A 19,542-nucleotide genomic window follows, 5' to 3' on the forward strand; every position below is an offset into this window, starting at 1 on the left:
AAGAAATCAAGGATGACACAAACAAGTGGAAAAATATCTCATACTCATGGATTGGAAGAATCAACATTGTGAAGATGTCCATCTTACCTAAGGCAATCTACAGATTTAATGCAATACCCATCAAATTACCAGCAACACTCTTCTCAGAGTACCAGCAACATTCTTCTCAGAGCTAGAAAAAAACAATACAGGAATTCATATGGAAAGACAAACTACCAAGAATAGCCAGAACAATCCTCAACAACAACAACAACAACAACAAAAACAAAGCAGGAGGTATCACACTACCAGACTTCAAACTTTACTATAAAGCTACAATAATCAAAACAACTTGGTATTGGTACAGGAACAGGCATATAGACCAATGGAATAGAATCGAGATTCCAGAAGCAAAACCTCAATTTCTCAACCAACTCATCTTCGACAAAGCCTCCACCAACTACCACTGGGAAGAGGAGAACCTATTCAGTAAATGGTGCTGGGAAAACTGGCTGACCACATGCAGAAGATTGAAACAGGACCCCTATCTATCCCCCCACACAAAAATGAACTCTAAATGGATCAGAGACCTAAATTTAGAACCTCAAACCATAAGAACCTTAGAAAATGCAGGACATACCCTTATGGAAGTTGGAACTGGCATCCAATTCCTGAACAAAACCTGAAACCCACAGGTCATAAGAGATAAGATAGACAAGTGGGACCTCATTAAACTGACAAGCTTCTGCAAAGCCAAAGAAATGATCAAGAGAGCAGGGAGACAGCCCACAGACTGGGAAAAAGTATTTGCCAACTCCAGATCTGACAAAGGCTTAACATCTTGGATCTACAAGGAACTCAAATGTGCTGAAAAGAAAAAAACAAACAACCTCATTATATAGTGGGCAAAAGAAATGAACAGACACTTCTGAAAGGAAGACATCTGAGCAGCCAAGAGACATATGAAGAAATGTTCAACCTCACTAATCATCAAGGAGATGCAAATCAAAACCACACTGAGATATCACCTAACTCCAGTTAGAATGGCAATTATCAATAACCCAAAAAATAACAGTTGCCGGAGAGGGTGCAGTGAAAAGGGAACACTTCTACACTGTTGGTGGGAGTGCAAACTAGTGCAACCTCTGTGGAAAACAGTGTGGCGATTCCTAAAAGCTCTAAATATCTACCTCCCATATGACTTCGCAATCCCCCTAGTGTGAATATACCCTGAAGAACTCAAATCACTCTATAAAAAAAGATACCTGCACATATATGTTTATCACAGCATTGTTCACAATTACAAGAACCTGGACCCAACCATGCTGTCCATCAAAAGAGGACTGGATTTAGCCGAACTCTGTGGCTCAGCCTGTAATCCCGTGCCTTTGGGAGGCTGAGGTGAGTGGATTGCCTGAGCCCGCGCGTCTGAGAACTGCCTGGGCAACTTGGTGAGACCTCATCTCTACAATAAATCAAAAAAATTAGCCGGGCGTGGTAGTGTGCACCTGTAGTTCGAGCTACTTGGAAGGCTGAGGCGGAAGGATCGCCAGAGCCCATCAGGTCGAGGCTGCGGTGGCTGGGAGTGGTCACTGCACTCCAGTCTGGGCGACAGAGTGAGACTCCAACTCATAAAAAAAATAAATAAATAAATAAAAAGGACTGGATTTTAAAAATGTTGTATATATACACAACGGAATACTATGCAGCCATAAAAAAGAACAAAATTATGAACTTCACAGCAATGGAACTAGAGTCTATAATACTGAGTCACCTCTCACAGAAACAAAGATCTGAGTATCACATGTTCTCACTCATATAGTGGACCTTGAACATCTATCGTAATAATATACGAAAAGGATTGACAGTGGTGGGAAACTATGGGCGGGGGAGAGAGGGGAAGGGAGGTGGGATTAATGTAGTCAATATTGTCTGGGGATGGGGAGACACCCCTTATCAATAAGGGTGCCTGAACGAAGCATATTTGTATACCTAACCTTTAACTGTACTCCACAATATTAAAATTAAAAATATGGTTTTTTTAAAAAATTTTATTCTGAAGGTGTGGGGAACTATTCAGAGTTATGTTATGTTATGTTCATTATGCAGCTACTCTTGTTGATAAGGTGTGCCCCTACTTCCCCTGGCAGTTTCCCACTACTGCCAATCCCTTTCTTATATTATTGTGATAGTTGTTCAAGGTCCACTTATGAGTGAGAACATGTGGTACACAGTTCTTGTTTCTGCATTAGAAAATTCAGTATTATAGACTCTAAGTCCATCCAAGATGCTGTGAAGTTCATAATTTTGTCCTTCTTTATGGCTGCATAATATTCCATCACATATATGTACTACATTATTTTTATCCAATCCACTTTTGATGGGCAGCATGATTGGTTTCATGTTCTTGCTATTGTGTATAATGCTGCAATAAACATGTGTGTTCAGGTTTTTTTTCATAGAGTGATTTGAGTTCCTCTGGGTATATTCCTAGCAGGGGGATTGCAGGTGGTAGGGAAGGTCAATGTTTAGATCTTTTAGGAATCATCACACTGTTTTCCATGGAGGTTTTACTAGTTTACACTCACACCAACGGTGTAGAAGTGTTCCCTTTCTCTGCATCTTCTCCAGCATCTTTTTTTTTTTTTTTTTTTTTTTTTTTAGTTATTGATGATGGTCATCTTGACTGGAATTAGGTGGTATCTCAGTGTGGTCTTAATTTACATTTCTTTGATGACTAGTGAGGCTGAGCATGTTTTCATGTATCTGTTGGCTGCTCATATGTCTTCTTTTGAGACGTGTCTATTTATGTCTTTTGCCTACTTTGTAATGGGGCTATTTTTTTTTTCTTTTTGGCACATTTGAGTTCCTTGTAGATTCTAGATATTTTAGGCCTTAGTCAGATACACAGTTGGCAAATATTTTTTCTGAATCTGTGAGCTGTCTCCCCATTCTCTTGATGGTTTCTTTGGTTCTGTAGAAGCTTGTTAGTTTGATGAGGTCCCATTTGTCTATCTTATCTCTTATGGCATGGGCACTTGGGGTTTTGATCAAGAACTATATATTTTCAATGAAGGACTTGGATAATAAAATGGTTATCTATGTGACAAGCATAAATTCTTAATCTATGACTTTGGGACATATTAGATAATAGTAAATAATATTTACTGAACATTTTCTTTGTTTAACACAGGTATGAAAATTTTATAAATTTTGCTCATTTAAGTCTTATAACAATCCTTTAAGGCAGATATTATAATTATTTCTGTTTTTAAGATGTGTAAATAGAGGCACAGGAAGTTTAACTAATTAGCCCAAGGCCACACAAATATTAAATGAGGGACCCAGAATTTGAACTCAGCAAGTTTACTTCCAGAGTTAGTACTTTTACCCAGTTTACACTATATCTCCAATTTCTCTTCCCTAGCTTATATTTCCCAGTGCAAAATAAACATTCTCTTAAATCATACCTCTGCATTCTTCTGCCAACATTTTAAAAAAGCATTAAGAAGGGAATATGATTTAGTTATAAAATATTATGATGGTTTACTTTAGACAGGCTAAACATTGAACTTGCAAGGACTTTTCTTCAATATGTTGGATATGTTTAAAATGTAAATGAAAGCATTTTTTGAAATATAGTAAAACATTTTAAAGATCTTAAATAATCTGCTTGTCTTTATCATATATCTGATTTAAGAAGCTTGAGGTATGTAGGATGTGTGTGTTTGTGTATGTATATTTATTTTCATGTATTATTCAGTAGCCTAGATGGAGTGGTACTGAGCAGGCATCCAGCCAAGAACTAGTGAGGTTGCGCTGAGTACATCTGCTTCCCCTGACTTTGAGACAGAATATGAAACATGTACCCATGTCAAAATATGTCTGTACAGCATTCCATAGTATTATAATTGAATTTTTAAAGATATCCAAAAGAGAACTGCTTCTTATTCTCTCTTACTTAGGTACTGGCAGAATACATCGCCTTTATTGTTCTTTAATATGTACCAAAGATCATCTCCCATACTTCAGGAAGCAGTGTAGTGTTATGAACAGCCCATAGGATTTTAGAGAGAGACACTCATGGATATTATAATGCATTTCTCCACCTACCTGCTGGATAAACCTGGGCAATTAGTTTAACACTTTGAAACCAGAGTTTCTCATCTGCAAAATTGGAATTGTATGTGGGGGCTTGAAGTTGATAATATAAAATTTATCTTCATGGAAGAAGTGCCTTGAAAGTCTAAACAGGAGAAATCTATGCTGGCTGAAGTGTGACAAATTTCAGGGGAAATGGAGAACTTGAGCACAGCTTTGTCAAATTGGGTAACAAACCATTTTTGAACCATATCTGCAGTTTCTGTAGTTTTTTAAGCCTAGATCAAATTTAGACAAGATTAAACTCCAGTACACTTTGGGTTTCCCTCTGAAAAGGTTGGAAGAAACACAATTACAAAATGGTCTTTTCTCAGTTCTTGACATTGTTGTTCATCTGAGTAGGGAAAGTCCTACCAAAATGCAAAGAAAGACAGTGAACTCCCCTCATATATATTAGTTCTCTAGAATAGTTTTTGTTTTAGAGTCAGTAGAACTGGAGAGGGGCTGGTGAATTTACATTTCTAACAAGTTCACAAGGCCACGCTTGTAGAACCACTGCTATAGTACAACGCTTCTCAAATTTTAAGGGCATTGTAATCAATTAATTACAATTGTTAAAATGCAAATTTTGATTCATTTATTATTGGATAGGGCTTGAGATTGGCCTTTCCAATAGTCTCCCAGTGATGCTGATGCTGCCCACACTTTGAGTAGCAAAGTTTGGTTCATTGACTGGTAAGGTTTGATAAAAATTGGTATAACCTAGGACCTAATTAGAACCACCCTCAGGTTATTAAATATGAAATTGTTTTTCATCAGTGATGCACATTGGAATCATTTGAGAAATTTAAAAAATGTTCATCTTCAATTCCAGAATTTTTTATTTAGTTGATATGGGTGTGGCCTGGACATCAGAATTTTTAAATACTTTTCAGAAGAGTGCATTATGCAGTTTGTAGATCATTGAGACAAATTCTCTCTAGAGATTTTTTTTCAGTTTTTAAAATTTGCATTCAAAATTTGCATTATTAAAACTTCAAAAAAAGTCATATAGCAAGCTATTTATTTTAAAGTACAGTGCAAATCATGGCTGTTCTTTTATGAAATGTTTCATGGTATTTTTTTTATAAAATGAGGTCCTTTAGCTGGAGTTGGCAAACCAATGGCTTAATTGTCCCCTCCTGTGTCCACGGCAGATGTCACTAAATTCTCCCAACATTCATTGTTGTCTAGCTTCAGGTGTCTTCTTTTTTCTCTTCTTTTTTTTTTCCACTTTGGAATACATGTGTATTAAATATGTATCATACCGACAGAGTAATCAATACAGATTGTGTAGTACATTACAAGAAAACCATGCCTGAGATCATTAGAAAAATTAAATACTTTTAATTTTGCTTACTTGAGCAATATGTGAAAATTAACAATTTAAAAAACACTTTTATGCATATGGGCATGCCTAGCCTTAGTCACAACTCATGGTATTATTGTTGGGTTCTTTTTTTTTTTTTTTTTTCTTTCTTTTCTTTAAACAAAGCTGCATATGCCTTATCTGGTTAGCATTCATCTAGTAAACATCAAATTACCTGAAATCCTAATTTTAAAGATTAATATTTATATAGAGAGAGCCATACTGAGATGGGAGACAGAAGGAAAAAATAAATTGATTGAGCGGTTATGGCTTTCTCTGAAAAGTAATACTGTGTTTTCATCACATTCCGGAACTCTTTCAGCTGTCTTCTTAAGACTTTGTTTCAGGCAGCTACAACCAAATGATTGGGTTTTTACATATGCCTGCCATATGCATGCTTTATTTTCATTAATACCAACATATTGAGAGCCAACTGCATTCTAGTTACTGGATTACAAAAATGAATCTGGTAAAGTTCCTGCCTTCTAGCTTCTGTTCCCAGAGCAGAAGAGGTTGGATTTTAATATAAAACAAAATGTAATGCAAGGTGTCACTAGTATTATCAAGTGATTAGAAGAATCATCAGACTTCAGACATCAGAGAGATCCCCAAAAGCCATGGTGCTCAACAAAGATTGGTTTTAAACTGAATCTTGAAGAATGGGAACAGAATACATAGGCTAAGAACTGCATTTCAGATAAGGAGGCACAACATCAGGAAGGGGAGAAATCTCCTTCTATATTGAGGAAAAATTAACCTACTAATTTCCAAGAAGCAAAGAGATTGTGTGGAATATCATGGGGCAATATTTTAGAGTGCCTAACTGACACTTAGGGAAGTTTAAACATTATATTATAGGAAATGAGAAACCAGTGAAAGATATTTAGCAGTGAGTGAAATGTGGTGCTTCAGAAAAATTTTCTAACTAGAAAATACAATAGAGATGGTTGAAGGAGAGATTTTGTGGTAGAGAATACTAAGGAAAAAAATCATTATTTTATTTTTCGAATCTGTTGTTTATCCCTTCATTTCTAAAGAAAATCTTTCCACATTTTATTTATTTTTTTCTATGGCTATGCTTAATGTTTTTTAAATGAGGCAGATATATTTTTCTGCTTTGGCACTTATGACAATGAAGTATAAAGCTTTGACTGAGTTTATCTAAATCAACTCAAATAAGATTGCTTGTATTGTCTGGGGTATTTTTTAAATTTTATTTTAAATTTATGGAGTACCATTCAGGATTAAGTATACAAATGGTCATTGTACAGGTAAAATTTGGGTCTCACTTTGGTCCCAACTTCACTTGGTTTGAAAACAGGTACCCTTATTGATGTTATGTGTCCCCTCTCCCCTGGAAGTTTCCCACTACTGCCAATCCCTTTCTTATAGTGTTATGATAATTGTTCAGGATCCGCTTATGAGTGAGAATATATGGTACTCAGTTCTTTGTTTTTGTGATAAATCACTCAGTATTATAGACTCTAAGTCCATTCAAGTTGCTGTGAAGTTCATAAGTCTGTCCTTCTTTATGACCGTATAATATTCCATTGTGTATATGTTCCACATTTTTTTATCTAGTCCACTTTTGATGGGCAACACTGTTGGTTTCATGTTTTTGCTATTGTGAATAATGCTGTAATAAACATGCATGTGCAGGTATCTTTTTCATAGAGTGAATATGAATTCCTCTGGGTATATTCCCAGCAGAGGGATTGCAGAATCATATGGAAGGTTGATTTTTAGATCTTTTAGGACTTACCACACGGTTGTCCACAGAGGTTGTCTGGGGTATTTTTTTTTTTTTTTTTTTTTTTTTTTTTTTTTGAGTTGGAGTCTCACTCTGTCCCCCAAACTGGAGTGCAGGGGCCGCTCCCGGCCACCGCAGCCTCGACCTGCTGGGCTCCGGGGATCCTTCCGCCTCAGCCTTCCGAGTAACCGGAATTACAGGCATGGGCTACCACGCCCGGCTGATTTTTTGATTTATTGTAGAGATGAAGGTCTCGCTGCCCAGGCGGGTATCGAACCCGCGGACTCATGCAATCCACTCACCTCAGCCTCCCAAAGGCGCGGGATTACAGGCTGAGCCACCGAGCCCGGCTGTCTGGGGTATTTTTAAACTAAGAAGAACGAAAGCTTCTGAGTTGGATGGTTCTGATTGGTTGAAAAATTCTTTATATGGCATTCACATTTCTTTATTATAGCTTTTTTCACTTTCTTACAACTACTAGAATTATGCTTGTGAGAGTTTTATTTCTTAAGAGCCATTGCATTTTAAAGTTTTATAGTCATGAGAACCTAGGTTCACACCTTAGGTTTCCACCAGCTGATTTTATAACTTTGAGAAAACAACGTCTTTGAACACCAATTTCCTGATCTGTAAAGACAGACATAGTACACATGTGGAGTTTTTTTTTTTCTATTCTAGACTTTTAACTACCATGATGGCAGTGTCTTTTTCATCACTACATTACAAGTACCTAGTGCAATGTCTGAAATACATGTGATGAATAAATTTAATAGGCTGTAGTATTGATTTTGGCAGCATAGTGTTTGATGAAAGATTTGTGGAAGATGCAGATCTAAAAGGTTTAAAAAATGCAAAGATTTCCTTGAGGATGTTTTTGCCCATTGATCTCATGGACTGACACCTGTGCTGTTCACAAATTCAAATGGGCTATGAGACAAGTCTGTGTATGATAAATGCCTGCAGAGGAAGAGTAATGATGGGTATTTGCTTTCATTATTGATAGTGATATGCTTCATTTTTCATCTTAAAGAAAAAAGAGAGTCACGTTGAATCGACTTGTTAATTATGCAAGATTTTGAACATCTTTGAAGTATCATAGAAAAGGTTATATGATATTACCAGCTTTAAAAACCAATGGCAGAATGTCTACTAGATTTAAGGCAAACATTTCTACTAGCTTTTGTCAAGGAAAGAGATCAGAATGTTGCTCATTTTTACTATGCTGAAAACCCACAATGCATGCTGTCAGTGCTTAAAAGAAAAATTTTGGTCTCTAGGTCCCAAACCACTATTCAGTTCCATAAGTCAGTACATTTGGTAGGGAAAATATATCAGTCAGTTGGATTATTTGACCGATTGTTTATAAAGTAGGGCCTCATATTAAAAGCACTGAGTCAATATAGCTTAAATATGTTGACTTTTTACATTCTTTTTAGTATTTTCTTTTAAACCCATAGTTTTGCTTACAGGATCTTCAGTAATATAAGGTGAAATATATTGCTTTTTTTCCTCACATGACATTTTAAGAAATTTAAGTTGAAATAGAAGTCATGATCACCAGCCTCCAGCCTCCTTACCTTCACTATGAAAACTTTAGATTTGGAGATATACAAACAACAAACACCACCAGTAGTGATACTTTGTATCATTTATGGTTTAAAAAGTGGTTCTTCTGTTATTATCTTAATTTGTTGTCATAATAATCAGCAAAACATTCAGAATAAAGAAATGCTTACAGAAGTTGAATTATTTGGAGTCTCCAAGGCGGCAAGACTATTAAATTTATTTATTTATTTTTTTGAGTTGGCATTTCACTCCGTTGCCCAGGCTGGATGGAGTGAAGTGGCATGCTCCCGGCCACCACAGCCTCGACCTGCTGGGCTCTGGCGATCCTTCCACCTCAGCCTTCCAAGTAGCCGAAACTACAGGTGCACGCTACCGCACCGGCTGTTTTGGTTTTATTGTAGAGACAGGTCTGGCCAAGTTGCCCAGGCTGGACTTGGACCCGTGGGCTAAGGCAATCCACTCGCCTCAGCCTTCCAAAGTGCTGGGATTACGGGTTGAGCCACCAAGCCTGGCCAAGGCTATTTGACTTTTGAACTAAGGTTCATGACCTGAAGCTGTGTTCCCTGGACTAAAGTTCAGTTGCCACTCCAGTCTTGTTTTCTTGACTTAAAAGCTAAAGGAATAGGAAGATTCCCATATGTCTCTTAATTTCTATAAGAAATGACGTTTTAGAGAGTTAAATTCCGTAACAATTGTGTAGACTTGTACTGTGCAATGTACTCTGGTTGCAAAATAAACAAAACAAAAACATATTTCATACTCAAAGACTTCCTAGTTTGTAGTAAAACTTAGGCAAACATAAATATGAAGATGCCACATGATAAGTGCTGTGTATACAATGTTGTGGAATTAGGGTGAAAAGAGTACCTAATTTTCCTGATGAACATTCTGTTGTATCATGCATTATATAACCACTTTTGTACTGAAAAATTTAAGAGCTCAGACCATCTCCTGTTTTGCTGGATATTTCAAAATAGCGTTTTCCTATTGAAAATGGAGAGGGTGAAGAATTGACTTAAGTAAATGACCTAAGTAAATGCTAAAAGAATTGACTGCTTCCCATCAAAAGAGGACTGGATTAAAAAATGTGGTACATATACACGATGGAATACTATGCAGCCATAAAAAAGAACAAAATCATGAATTTCGCAGCAACCTGGATGGAACTAGAGTCTATAATACTGAGTGACCTCTCACAGAAACAAAGATCCGAGTATCACATGTTTTCACTCATATAATGGACCTTGAACATCCAATGTAATACTATAAGAAAATGACTGACAACAGTGGGAAACTATGGGGGGCGGGGAGGGAGATGGGATTAACGATAGCAAATATCTGTCTGGGGACGGGGAAACACCTCTTATCAACAAGGGTGCCTGAATGAAACCTATTTGTATACCTAACCCTTGACTGTACCCCACAATATCATAATAAAAAATAAATAAATAAAATAAATAAAATGTAAAATGAATATTTTCTTATTGCAGAAGCAATGTATGTTTATAGTATAAAGTATTTAAAAAACAAGTAGGAAGAAGAAGGAGTAGGATGTGGAGAAGGAGAAGAGGATGAAGAAAAGCACATCTTTTTTTTTTTACCTTAATAGAAATCTTTATTGTAATTTTCTTACAGATGAAGTCATAAACAGAATAAATGCCTTGAATTGAAAACAAAATTGACTTAAGTCAATTGACTTAATAAATCATAAAAAAAGAAAAAATTAATTTCATTACTAAGAAAAAAAACAACTGAGTGGCCTGCAAATACTATTCTAAAGATTATAATTAAAAATATTATTATAGGAGACTGTAGGATTATAGGAGTAAATAAACTGGTGCCAACTTAATTTTAGGTTAAGATTTTGAAGGATACGATCTTATTCATATATTTGTTGAGAACATCTTGAGATATGGAAAATGATGTTAATTTTCAAGGGAATATGGCATAGAAAATGTACAGATTATAAACCCAAATATCTCCATTCTCTCTCATAGTTTCCACTGGGTTTGTAAGGAGTCATAAGATGGTTTTTTTTCATTGCCCATTCCACAAAATAAACACAAAATTTTAAAATACATCTGCACTCTTTAATCCCTTTTCTTCATTACAAGTAATAAGGAGTCTGTGCTTACAAGTTCTTTGAGAAGATACTGAATGAACTTTTTTCTCCCTTCCCTCCCTCCTCTTTCTCTCCCCCTCTTTCTTTTCTTCTCTTTTTTGCATCTTCATTGATTGCCACATTGTTTTCTTATCTGTTCTGGATTTATTGTTACCTTTTTATTACTGAAATAACCTGGTGTGGATAATAGACAGAAATTAAGTGGATAGAACATAGCACTTTTACCAAGGACATTTTTCCTGGTCCAATTTCATTTGACAATATGTTTAATGTCTCAGTTGTAAAAGATTCCCCGAACTCCTTCCGTCCTCTTCATCTCCTCCAACCCTGAGTCACCCTACACACATGCACACACACATACACCAGCACCGTGCATCCTATGATTCTGCCATCTCAGGCTTTGTACCATATGGGTTTTCTTGCTTTCCTTTTAGAATCTGTATTTGAGTGTATTATGTGTTGTAAATATGATCCCCAATTTTTTCTTGCATGCTTAATTATGAAAACATGACTAGGAAAGCTATGAATAAACATCGTTAAAGAGAAACTACTGCTGATTCATTTATTTATTAAGCAAGTAGTTAATAGCAACTTCTAAGACCAAAATACCATGCTTTGGCATAAGGGGTAATTATAAAAGTGCCTTCAACTTGCCCTTACAATAATGGGAGTCTCAGTAGGAGTTACAGCTGAAGGTGTATTCACCAGGGGCCCCATTTGGTAGGTTCATCACTTTCTTAGTTCAAGCATGCCTTTTGGCATATAGCAAGTGCTCAATAAATATTTATGGGAAGAATGAATGACTTCTAAATCAAGGAGATTATAGAGGTATTTACAGGTGCTATATGTGAGTTCAACTCACTCAGGCCAGAGTCTAACATCACAGTTTAGGGTGGCACTTTTCGATTCCTCCATTTATTCACTTTGCACCCCCAAAAGAAATCCTGTAAATCCTACCAAGACTCCCATTTTATGTAATGTGAAATGATGCCTAGTAGTCAAACACTGAGTTTGTAATAAAATGACATTTTGCATTGCATGAAGTCTAGCATGAAGCCTGGAAAAAAAGTAGTCATTATATGAATGTAATCTCTCTAGTTTTTTCTTTCTCATTTGTAATTCTCTCATCCTCTCCTTCCACTTAAATTTCAGCCTGAGACTGACTTAGGTTTTGTACGTCTAAAGCTTATCTGATTTTTAGTACCCCCTGGAAATAAATAAATGTAACAATGAAATTAAAATTAGATGCAAAAGTGAGTATTTAGAGTGAGAAAATAAATCATGAAACTTTAAATTTTCAGAGGTTGAAACTACCACAAAGATGATAAATTCAGAAAAAATAATAAAATACTTAAATTAGTTACCTGGTAATTGCAAGCCTGTAAATTTTCTTTCCATTATTTTGGATATATAATCTTTAAGTATCTTTCCATATGATGATGATTTTATAATACATTTTTATAGGAAAAATATAATAATCACTCTTTTCTATATCATGATTTATCAAAATTGATCTTTTTTTATAACTTGGAAATGTTTGTTTTAGCTTCACAGCTCACAGTTATTTGATATTTAGTGATAGGGAGCATCTTGTCATATAATTGTTAGCCATTTGTATATCCTTTTAGAGAAATATCTCTTTAAGTCCTTTGCCCATTTAAAATTATTTTCTGTTGTGTTGTAGGAGATTTTTATATATTTTGAATATTAACCTCTTATCGGATATACAGTTTGCAAATATATGCTCCCATTCCATAGGTTGCCTTGCCATTCTGTTGTTTCCTGTGCTATGCAGAAGCCTTTTAGTCTGACATAGCTCCACTTATGATGTTTGCTTTTGTTACCTGTGCTTTTGGTGTCACATCCAAGAAATAAATCATTACTAAGCCCAACGTCAAGTCTTTCCCCTAATTTTCTTCTGGAAGTTTTATAGTTTTAGGTCTCACATTCAAATCTTTAATCTATTTTGAGTTGATTTTTGTGTATGGTGTAGGGTAGAAGTTCATTCTTTTTCATGTGACTATCCATTTTCCCAACACAATTTGCTAAAGAGACTATTCCTTTTCTTCATTATCTTTTTACATACCTTTTTTCCATGTAGTTTTAGAATTGAATTTGGTTTGTAGATCCCAAGAGCACTAGCTCTGTTATTTCATTATTCAAAATATGAGTCAACTTTACAAAAAAAAAAATTAGAATGAGATACTCCTTTCAAATAGGTCAGGATTGAGAAAATCCCTGATTGTCAGATTAAAAACTTGGACTCCATGTGGCATGTAACTGCAGTTTTTATTTAGCAAGTGTTTACTGGGATACTTAATATACATAGACTGCTTACTATCCTGCATATTTGTGTTTCTCTCTCTCTCTCTCTCATCCCCCATACTGCAGATTTTTTAAAGCAATACTACTATAAATTGTGATAAATATAGTCTTTGTGATAAATATAGATTCAGGAATAGGGCAGCTAAGAAGTGAAAGAAAGCACTCGGCATTTGGTGTGTCATTTAGAGTGTGTCAGGGATTTCAGTGTTAAGATATAGAGAAAGTGATATTCCAAGCAGAGGGAACTAAGTTAGCAAAAGTACAGAGTTTAGAAGGTAAGTGGAGGAAGATCAAACTTCTAGAAGCAGTAAATAAAGACATTAGAGTAAAAGTGCCATGTAGCAGAAATGCGTTATATACATAAACTTGAATATCAGGCTGAGATGCTTTAAGCTTTTTAATTTTATTTTCATCTTAAAAACCATTTTCATCCCAATAAGGAAACCTAAGTTCCTGGAAATATTTTTTTTTGACCCTTATAATCAATAACATTTATTTAATATAAGCTGTGCACATGTAACTGAACTCGGCATGGTAGAGATCCCCCTCAAGAGTCTTGGATTGTAGGGATGTAGACAGAGAATAAAGAAGCAACTCTAAAATCGTGTTCCAAATGCCATTGTAGAAATATTCACTGACATAAGCCTTCTGAAAAAGGAAAGTATTATCTCTGAAGGATTTGGGCCAGACTCAGGGGGAGTTCAATAATGCAGTTGAAACAGTAAGAATTGACAAATTTAGAAGTGGGAAGATAGACTTCCCCAAAAGATGTAGAGGACAAACTTCAGTCTCATTAAAGATCAAGGAGGAACTTCAGAAATGGCAAAAAGCTCAATGAAGCCAGTTACAATGGATGGAATGGGTGACAAGTGAGAAACTAGAAAGGTAGGTTGGAGCCAGATTGTAAAGGATGATGGAGACAGAGAAATTACTACAGGCTATAAGCAGAGAAATGACATAAGTGGCTTCGAGGGACCTGAAGAACAGGTGGAGTTGAGCTGCCGTGAGTTAGGGCAGTGGTTTTGAAGATGAAGAGGAAGACTAGACACTCAGGAGGAATTATCACCCAATAGCAAAAGGGCTCTTGTGAGCTGGAGCCAGAGTGCACCACAATGAAGATAAATAATAGATAAATAATAGATAAGGGTAAATCATTTGTCACTTTTCAGGAGACATATGAGGACCTTCCCAAAGAGAACAGTTTTTAGCTATTACAAATAAGAGGTCTCATTTCAAATTGTTTACTGACTTTTTAACGGACTTTAAACGTCTTTGAAAGCTTACTATCTAAAAGCTATCAGCACCTTGGGGTTCATATAAAGCTTTCACACATGTTTCTTGTTTGTGTCCTTGCTTAGCTTTAGCAGGTTTATCTCATTTCTCACATAGAAAAAGCTCTATAATTACTTTTTTTCTTCTGCTTCAGCTATATAAACCAATGTTCTTAGCATCTGTCCTGGAAGGTCTTTACTCTTTCTCACAGGAACTGTCACTGAACTGAATATTTTCCAGTAACTGCTTTTACTCACAATGTATAAGCACTGTGCATTTCATTTGTAACTAGCATGTTAATTCTACTTTTTTTTGCCATTTCTATCACTTAGGATTAGGGCTGGCTCTGCATTGTACAGACTAAAATAACAAGGACTTATTTTCTCACGTAAAAGCCAGACCTGGTAATTGAATGTTGGCCTGGTGCCATTGCTCCGCAAAGCTCTCAGGGACCCAGCTCCTTCCAGCTCCGCCGCCACCACTCACTAGGGAATTGCCCATGTTTTCATGATCTGAGACAATCCAGCTATCATATCCCCATCCAAACAGCAATAAAGTAATGGGTTGAGAAAAGAGGCAAGGGATGTCTATAAGCTGTCTTTAAGATTTTTCGTCTATAAGCTGTCTTTAAGATTTTTCAAGCTGTAAAGATCTGTCTGACTATGTCTCATTGGTCAGTACTGAGTCTGTAGGAGCTACATCTAGCTGTAGGGAAACATAACTAAATCGTCTACTAGTTTATGAAAATGTATTGAAAGGTGGATTTAAACTTAAAAGAACAAAAGAAGGAAATACAGTATTTTAGACAGGTAATCACATTAGAGAGCTAGAAAATCTTTGCTTAGATTCATTCCCCTGGTTTTTTCTAGAATTCTCTTTGTCCTTCTAAATATCAAAGTTATCATTCTATCCTACATTCTTCATAGCATTTATGGTTAAGGATCAGCTGCAATTAGTGACTGTATCAGTACTTTGAAAATTAATGTTGCACAAATATAAAGTGTTATCTTTTAAAACATTAAGCAAACTGCTGAATATAAACTCAAAAAGATATTACTGAGGCAACATGTCAGTTTTTACAACAACTTTATAGTAATCATATTTGACAAGCAGAAGGATCAGACATTAATAACAAATAACTCTTAAAGGGAAAGGAGATATCTCTGTTTATAAATCACTTTCGGGAACATGATAATGCATTTAGTCTGTGCAGTAAGGATTATTATGCTCATTTTACAGATAGGAAAACTAAGTCAGAGAGGTTAAATGAATTGCTCAAAATCATGTACCTGAGTGGTAAGTTTAAAAACTATGTTGTCTGAAAATCTCTCACACTCATATAAACTGTGTTGCTGCTCCAGTTTTTAATGTGTCAGACATCTTGTTGCCTATTTGGTAAAGTCTAGATCTCTAAGATTAGAGTAACAGACCCTCAGTTATTTATATTTACTTTATTTGAATGATGTTCTTTCTCATTTCTTCCCAATATAAGTCATATCCTTTCATTCGCCAATTCCTTCCTGCATACACACATTACTCTACAAAATTCCTAATTTCCTGCCCCACAAAGATGTCTTCTTTTCTTGGCTTTCTCAACTTCTGTCCATTCTTTAAGTGTCAGCTCAGGTTCCATCTTCTGTGTGAGGCATTCCATGAATACTTTAGTCTACACAAAATTTCCATTTTCCTGAACTTCTGTAACATAGAGAATATAAATAGAATGCATATATTACATTTAATTATAGAAGTAAATTATACACTGTATCAGATTATTCCATATGTCTTAGCTTTTTCTCCCCAACTAGACTTTAAGGTTTTGTATTTCTTAAGTTATTTCAGTAGCACAAGGACAATGGTAAGAATATAGGAAGAACTAAAACTAGTTCAGATGTAAATTAAGCCAACAATTAATCCATAAGCAACTACTAAAATCTAGTCTCAATTTTCATGACAAATGAGGAAAGAGGTTCTAAAAGGCAAAGAGACTGATCCACTGTCACAGCTAGGAATTGAATTCTGCAATGCTAAACTTATGTCACTTGATCCTTTCAACTCTCAGTTGAACATCTGACTGAAAGTCAAAAAAATACATACATGTGTGCGTGTGTGTTTGTGTACATGTGTGTTTAGCTTACTATCTCAGGTTGAAAGAATCCCAGAAACATAGAGGCATTCCTAAATAATGGTAACCTTCAGGTTAATTTAAGTGTATCTTATATATTCAAAACTGAGAAGCGAGGAACTAGTAGAAATTTTATCAGAGAAAAGCTGGATAAGAACTTCTAATTAAGTCAGGATATTAAAGTGAACTGTTGAGATATTCTTTTATGCATGCAGTCACGAGATATTTCACTAATATCCATGTTACCATCTATAGTCCCTAACTATATGATTGTTTTTAGTCTATATGTAATATAAATTGTGTCAGGTTGGGGGCAGCGTTTTCTGCTTATGCTCATTTTGTAATCTCAAAGTAACTGGAGTAGTGCCAAGGATATGTAATTCATAGAAATACACTATCAGGAGAAAAATAGATTATCTTATCTTTTTCTTGATGCGTGAATTCCTTCTTTAAGTGAATATACTATTGGTATTTTGAATGATGAGCAACTCAAATATTTAAAGACTACAAGCACATTCCTTTTTCATCTTAGAATGTTGGTTTAAATTTTCCAAATTAATTTTTAATAATTTTGAGCATATATATTTTTCCCTCAATATAAAATATGTCCATTACAGCTTAAAATATCTATCAATCATCTCTCTCCATCTATTTATCTATCCTCAGTTATACGTGAAAAATTGAATTATCAAGAAAAAACTTTGCTCCCAATGTTACTATCGATGAGAGGAATTTTGCATTCATCAGTGTTCAAGACAATGTTCAAGGACCACAGGGGAAATGATTGAAAATAAGAATTTCTGGCACATGCTTTAAATATTATATTTTATTATTCCTTGTGACTACAATCATATTTTCTACTGTAGAGAAATTTTTGGTTCACTTTGTTTGTTAGAAGAAAGTGATCTTATACTGTTTGAGTATGTGTTCATTTTGTGGAGCAGAGATACTGGACTCCTAGACACATTTGGGGGCCTTAGAGACCCTCTAAGTTAACCCCTTTGCTACAGATGAGTTTATGTAACTTACCTGAAGTTATTAGGTGATTTATAGTGGTTTAGAGTCAAGTCAGTTCTCTGCATTTTTAGGCCTTTTCTGTCTTTCTTCCTCTTTTCTTTTCCCTACAAATTTCAATTAATAGATTTTACTTCTCAAAATAATTATTGTAAGAAACGAGGTAATTTATTAAAAAGGGCACTGATTCTCTCCTCTCTGTCTTCTTCTTCTTTTTTTTGCATATCTAGCTCTTTTCAATCTAATTCCTGTGGGCCTGCGTGTGGTGGCCATCCAAGGGGTGAAAGCCAGCCTCTATGTGGCCATGAATGGTGAAGGCTATCTCTACAGTTCAGTAAGTACCTTGTAGTGTGTGTGTGTGTGTGTGTGTGTGTGTGTGTGTGTGTGTGTGTGTGTGTGTGTGTGTGTCTGTGCGCGCGCACGCAAACAGTCGCTGAGGTAATGAAGTAACCATTATTTTAGGGAAGAAAATTTAGAAGTTGAAGTCATTTGATATTTTGTGATCTAATTTTTCAGGATTATTATGAGGGTTTTATAATTTAGAAAGTTGATACTGTTGTATTGAATGAGAAAGGAAAAGTTAATCTCCATGCAATATAAATTCTCTGTGTCTAGCTTTCACTTCTAGAGGGTATTCTATCTTTTGAATTTTATCTTTCTGTTTAATTCAAGAAGTAAGACATTTCTCCTTTCACTTGTTACCTTTCCTTAAACACAAGGGATATCTTAGGAACAGAAATTCTTTAATTTATCTTAGAATTTTCTCTGTCCTATTGTGGAGGAAAAACATTCAGAGCAGATTGTGGTTTTGTTTGCATTTAATAAGGCTGTGTAGTATATAATATGTCAGATTCTTGAAGTAACTTTAATTCAAAGACAATATGAATTTATAGGATGAGCTTTGGATTAGGGACAGGGATATTTGGGTTTTATTTGCATTTCACTTACTATCTAGATATCCCTTTGGACAAATCATTTCCCCTCTCTGGCTCACTTTCTAGCCTTTTAAAATAAGAGTCTTTGACACCATGTTGTCTAATGTCTCTTTTAAATTCCAAACTGGCAAAATTAGGTAGCAATAGTGACTGCATTTTTAGTACTGACATATTTTAAAGTGGTTAACAGTATTCTGATGCCTATCACACTCTCAAGATAATAATGTATGCATTGAGAATATGTGGTTGCACTGAATGTTGTGCGTGTGTGTGTGTGTGTGTGTGTGTGTGTACAGAATTTCTGATTTCCTGTAATGGAGTTGGCTATTTGTAGTTTATGAAAAAAATTCTTGAAAATCATGGTTTAGATTTCCACTATTACTCTCTGTGATTTCAGTAAATAATACAAGGCTATTTAAGAAGTTATTTATGCCTACTATATTCTAAATTAATTATTGAACTGTTTTTATTAGGCTATTTCAATATTCAATTAAATACGTCTCTGTCATGCTGGACTTAGAACCTGATACCCCAAAATAATGATGCTTTAACATGCTGTCCAGGAGAAGATGCCACAAGATCTCCGGACCCCTTGCCACCCAACCTACCCATATCTCAACTCTCTGTTTCTCCCAAAGCACGGGATGAAAATATTCTCTGAAATTCCCTTATCTGCCTAAATTTTGAACCTATCACAGAGTAAAACAATTACTCTGGCCTCTTTCCTGAGATTTCATTAGTTGAATTCCTATCGCAGGAAGAAAGACTGAAGTCACAAATTGTAGTCTACTCTGCGGGCCCAATAGTCTTTGTCCCAAGCCATTGTATGTTCTTTAAGCTCATTTTATTCCCCTAAAAATAATTTGCTAGCTCTCTAAAATTATCCACAAATAGCCGGGCTGGGTGGCTCAGCCTGTAATCCTGCGCCTTTGGGAGGCTGAGGTGAGT

General features: G+C 35.5%; 1 protein-coding gene across 1 annotated transcript in view; it reads left to right on the forward strand.

Moving 5' to 3' along the window:
• Positions 1–19,542, forward strand: part of FGF12 (fibroblast growth factor 12) — a 233,010-nt gene that overhangs the window by 18,879 nt on the left and 194,589 nt on the right. The window contains exon 3 of the mRNA XM_008070123.2: positions 17,890–17,993. Within this exon, the coding sequence (XP_008068314.2) occupies positions 17,890–17,993 (104 nt within the window). The remainder of the gene's footprint in view (positions 1–17,889; positions 17,994–19,542) is intronic.

This window comes from Carlito syrichta, unplaced genomic scaffold (genome assembly GCF_000164805.1).
Source record: "Carlito syrichta isolate Samal-C Ts95f unplaced genomic scaffold, Tarsius_syrichta-2.0.1 Scaffold313018, whole genome shotgun sequence".
Taxonomy (NCBI): Eukaryota; Metazoa; Chordata; class Mammalia; order Primates; family Tarsiidae; genus Carlito; species Carlito syrichta.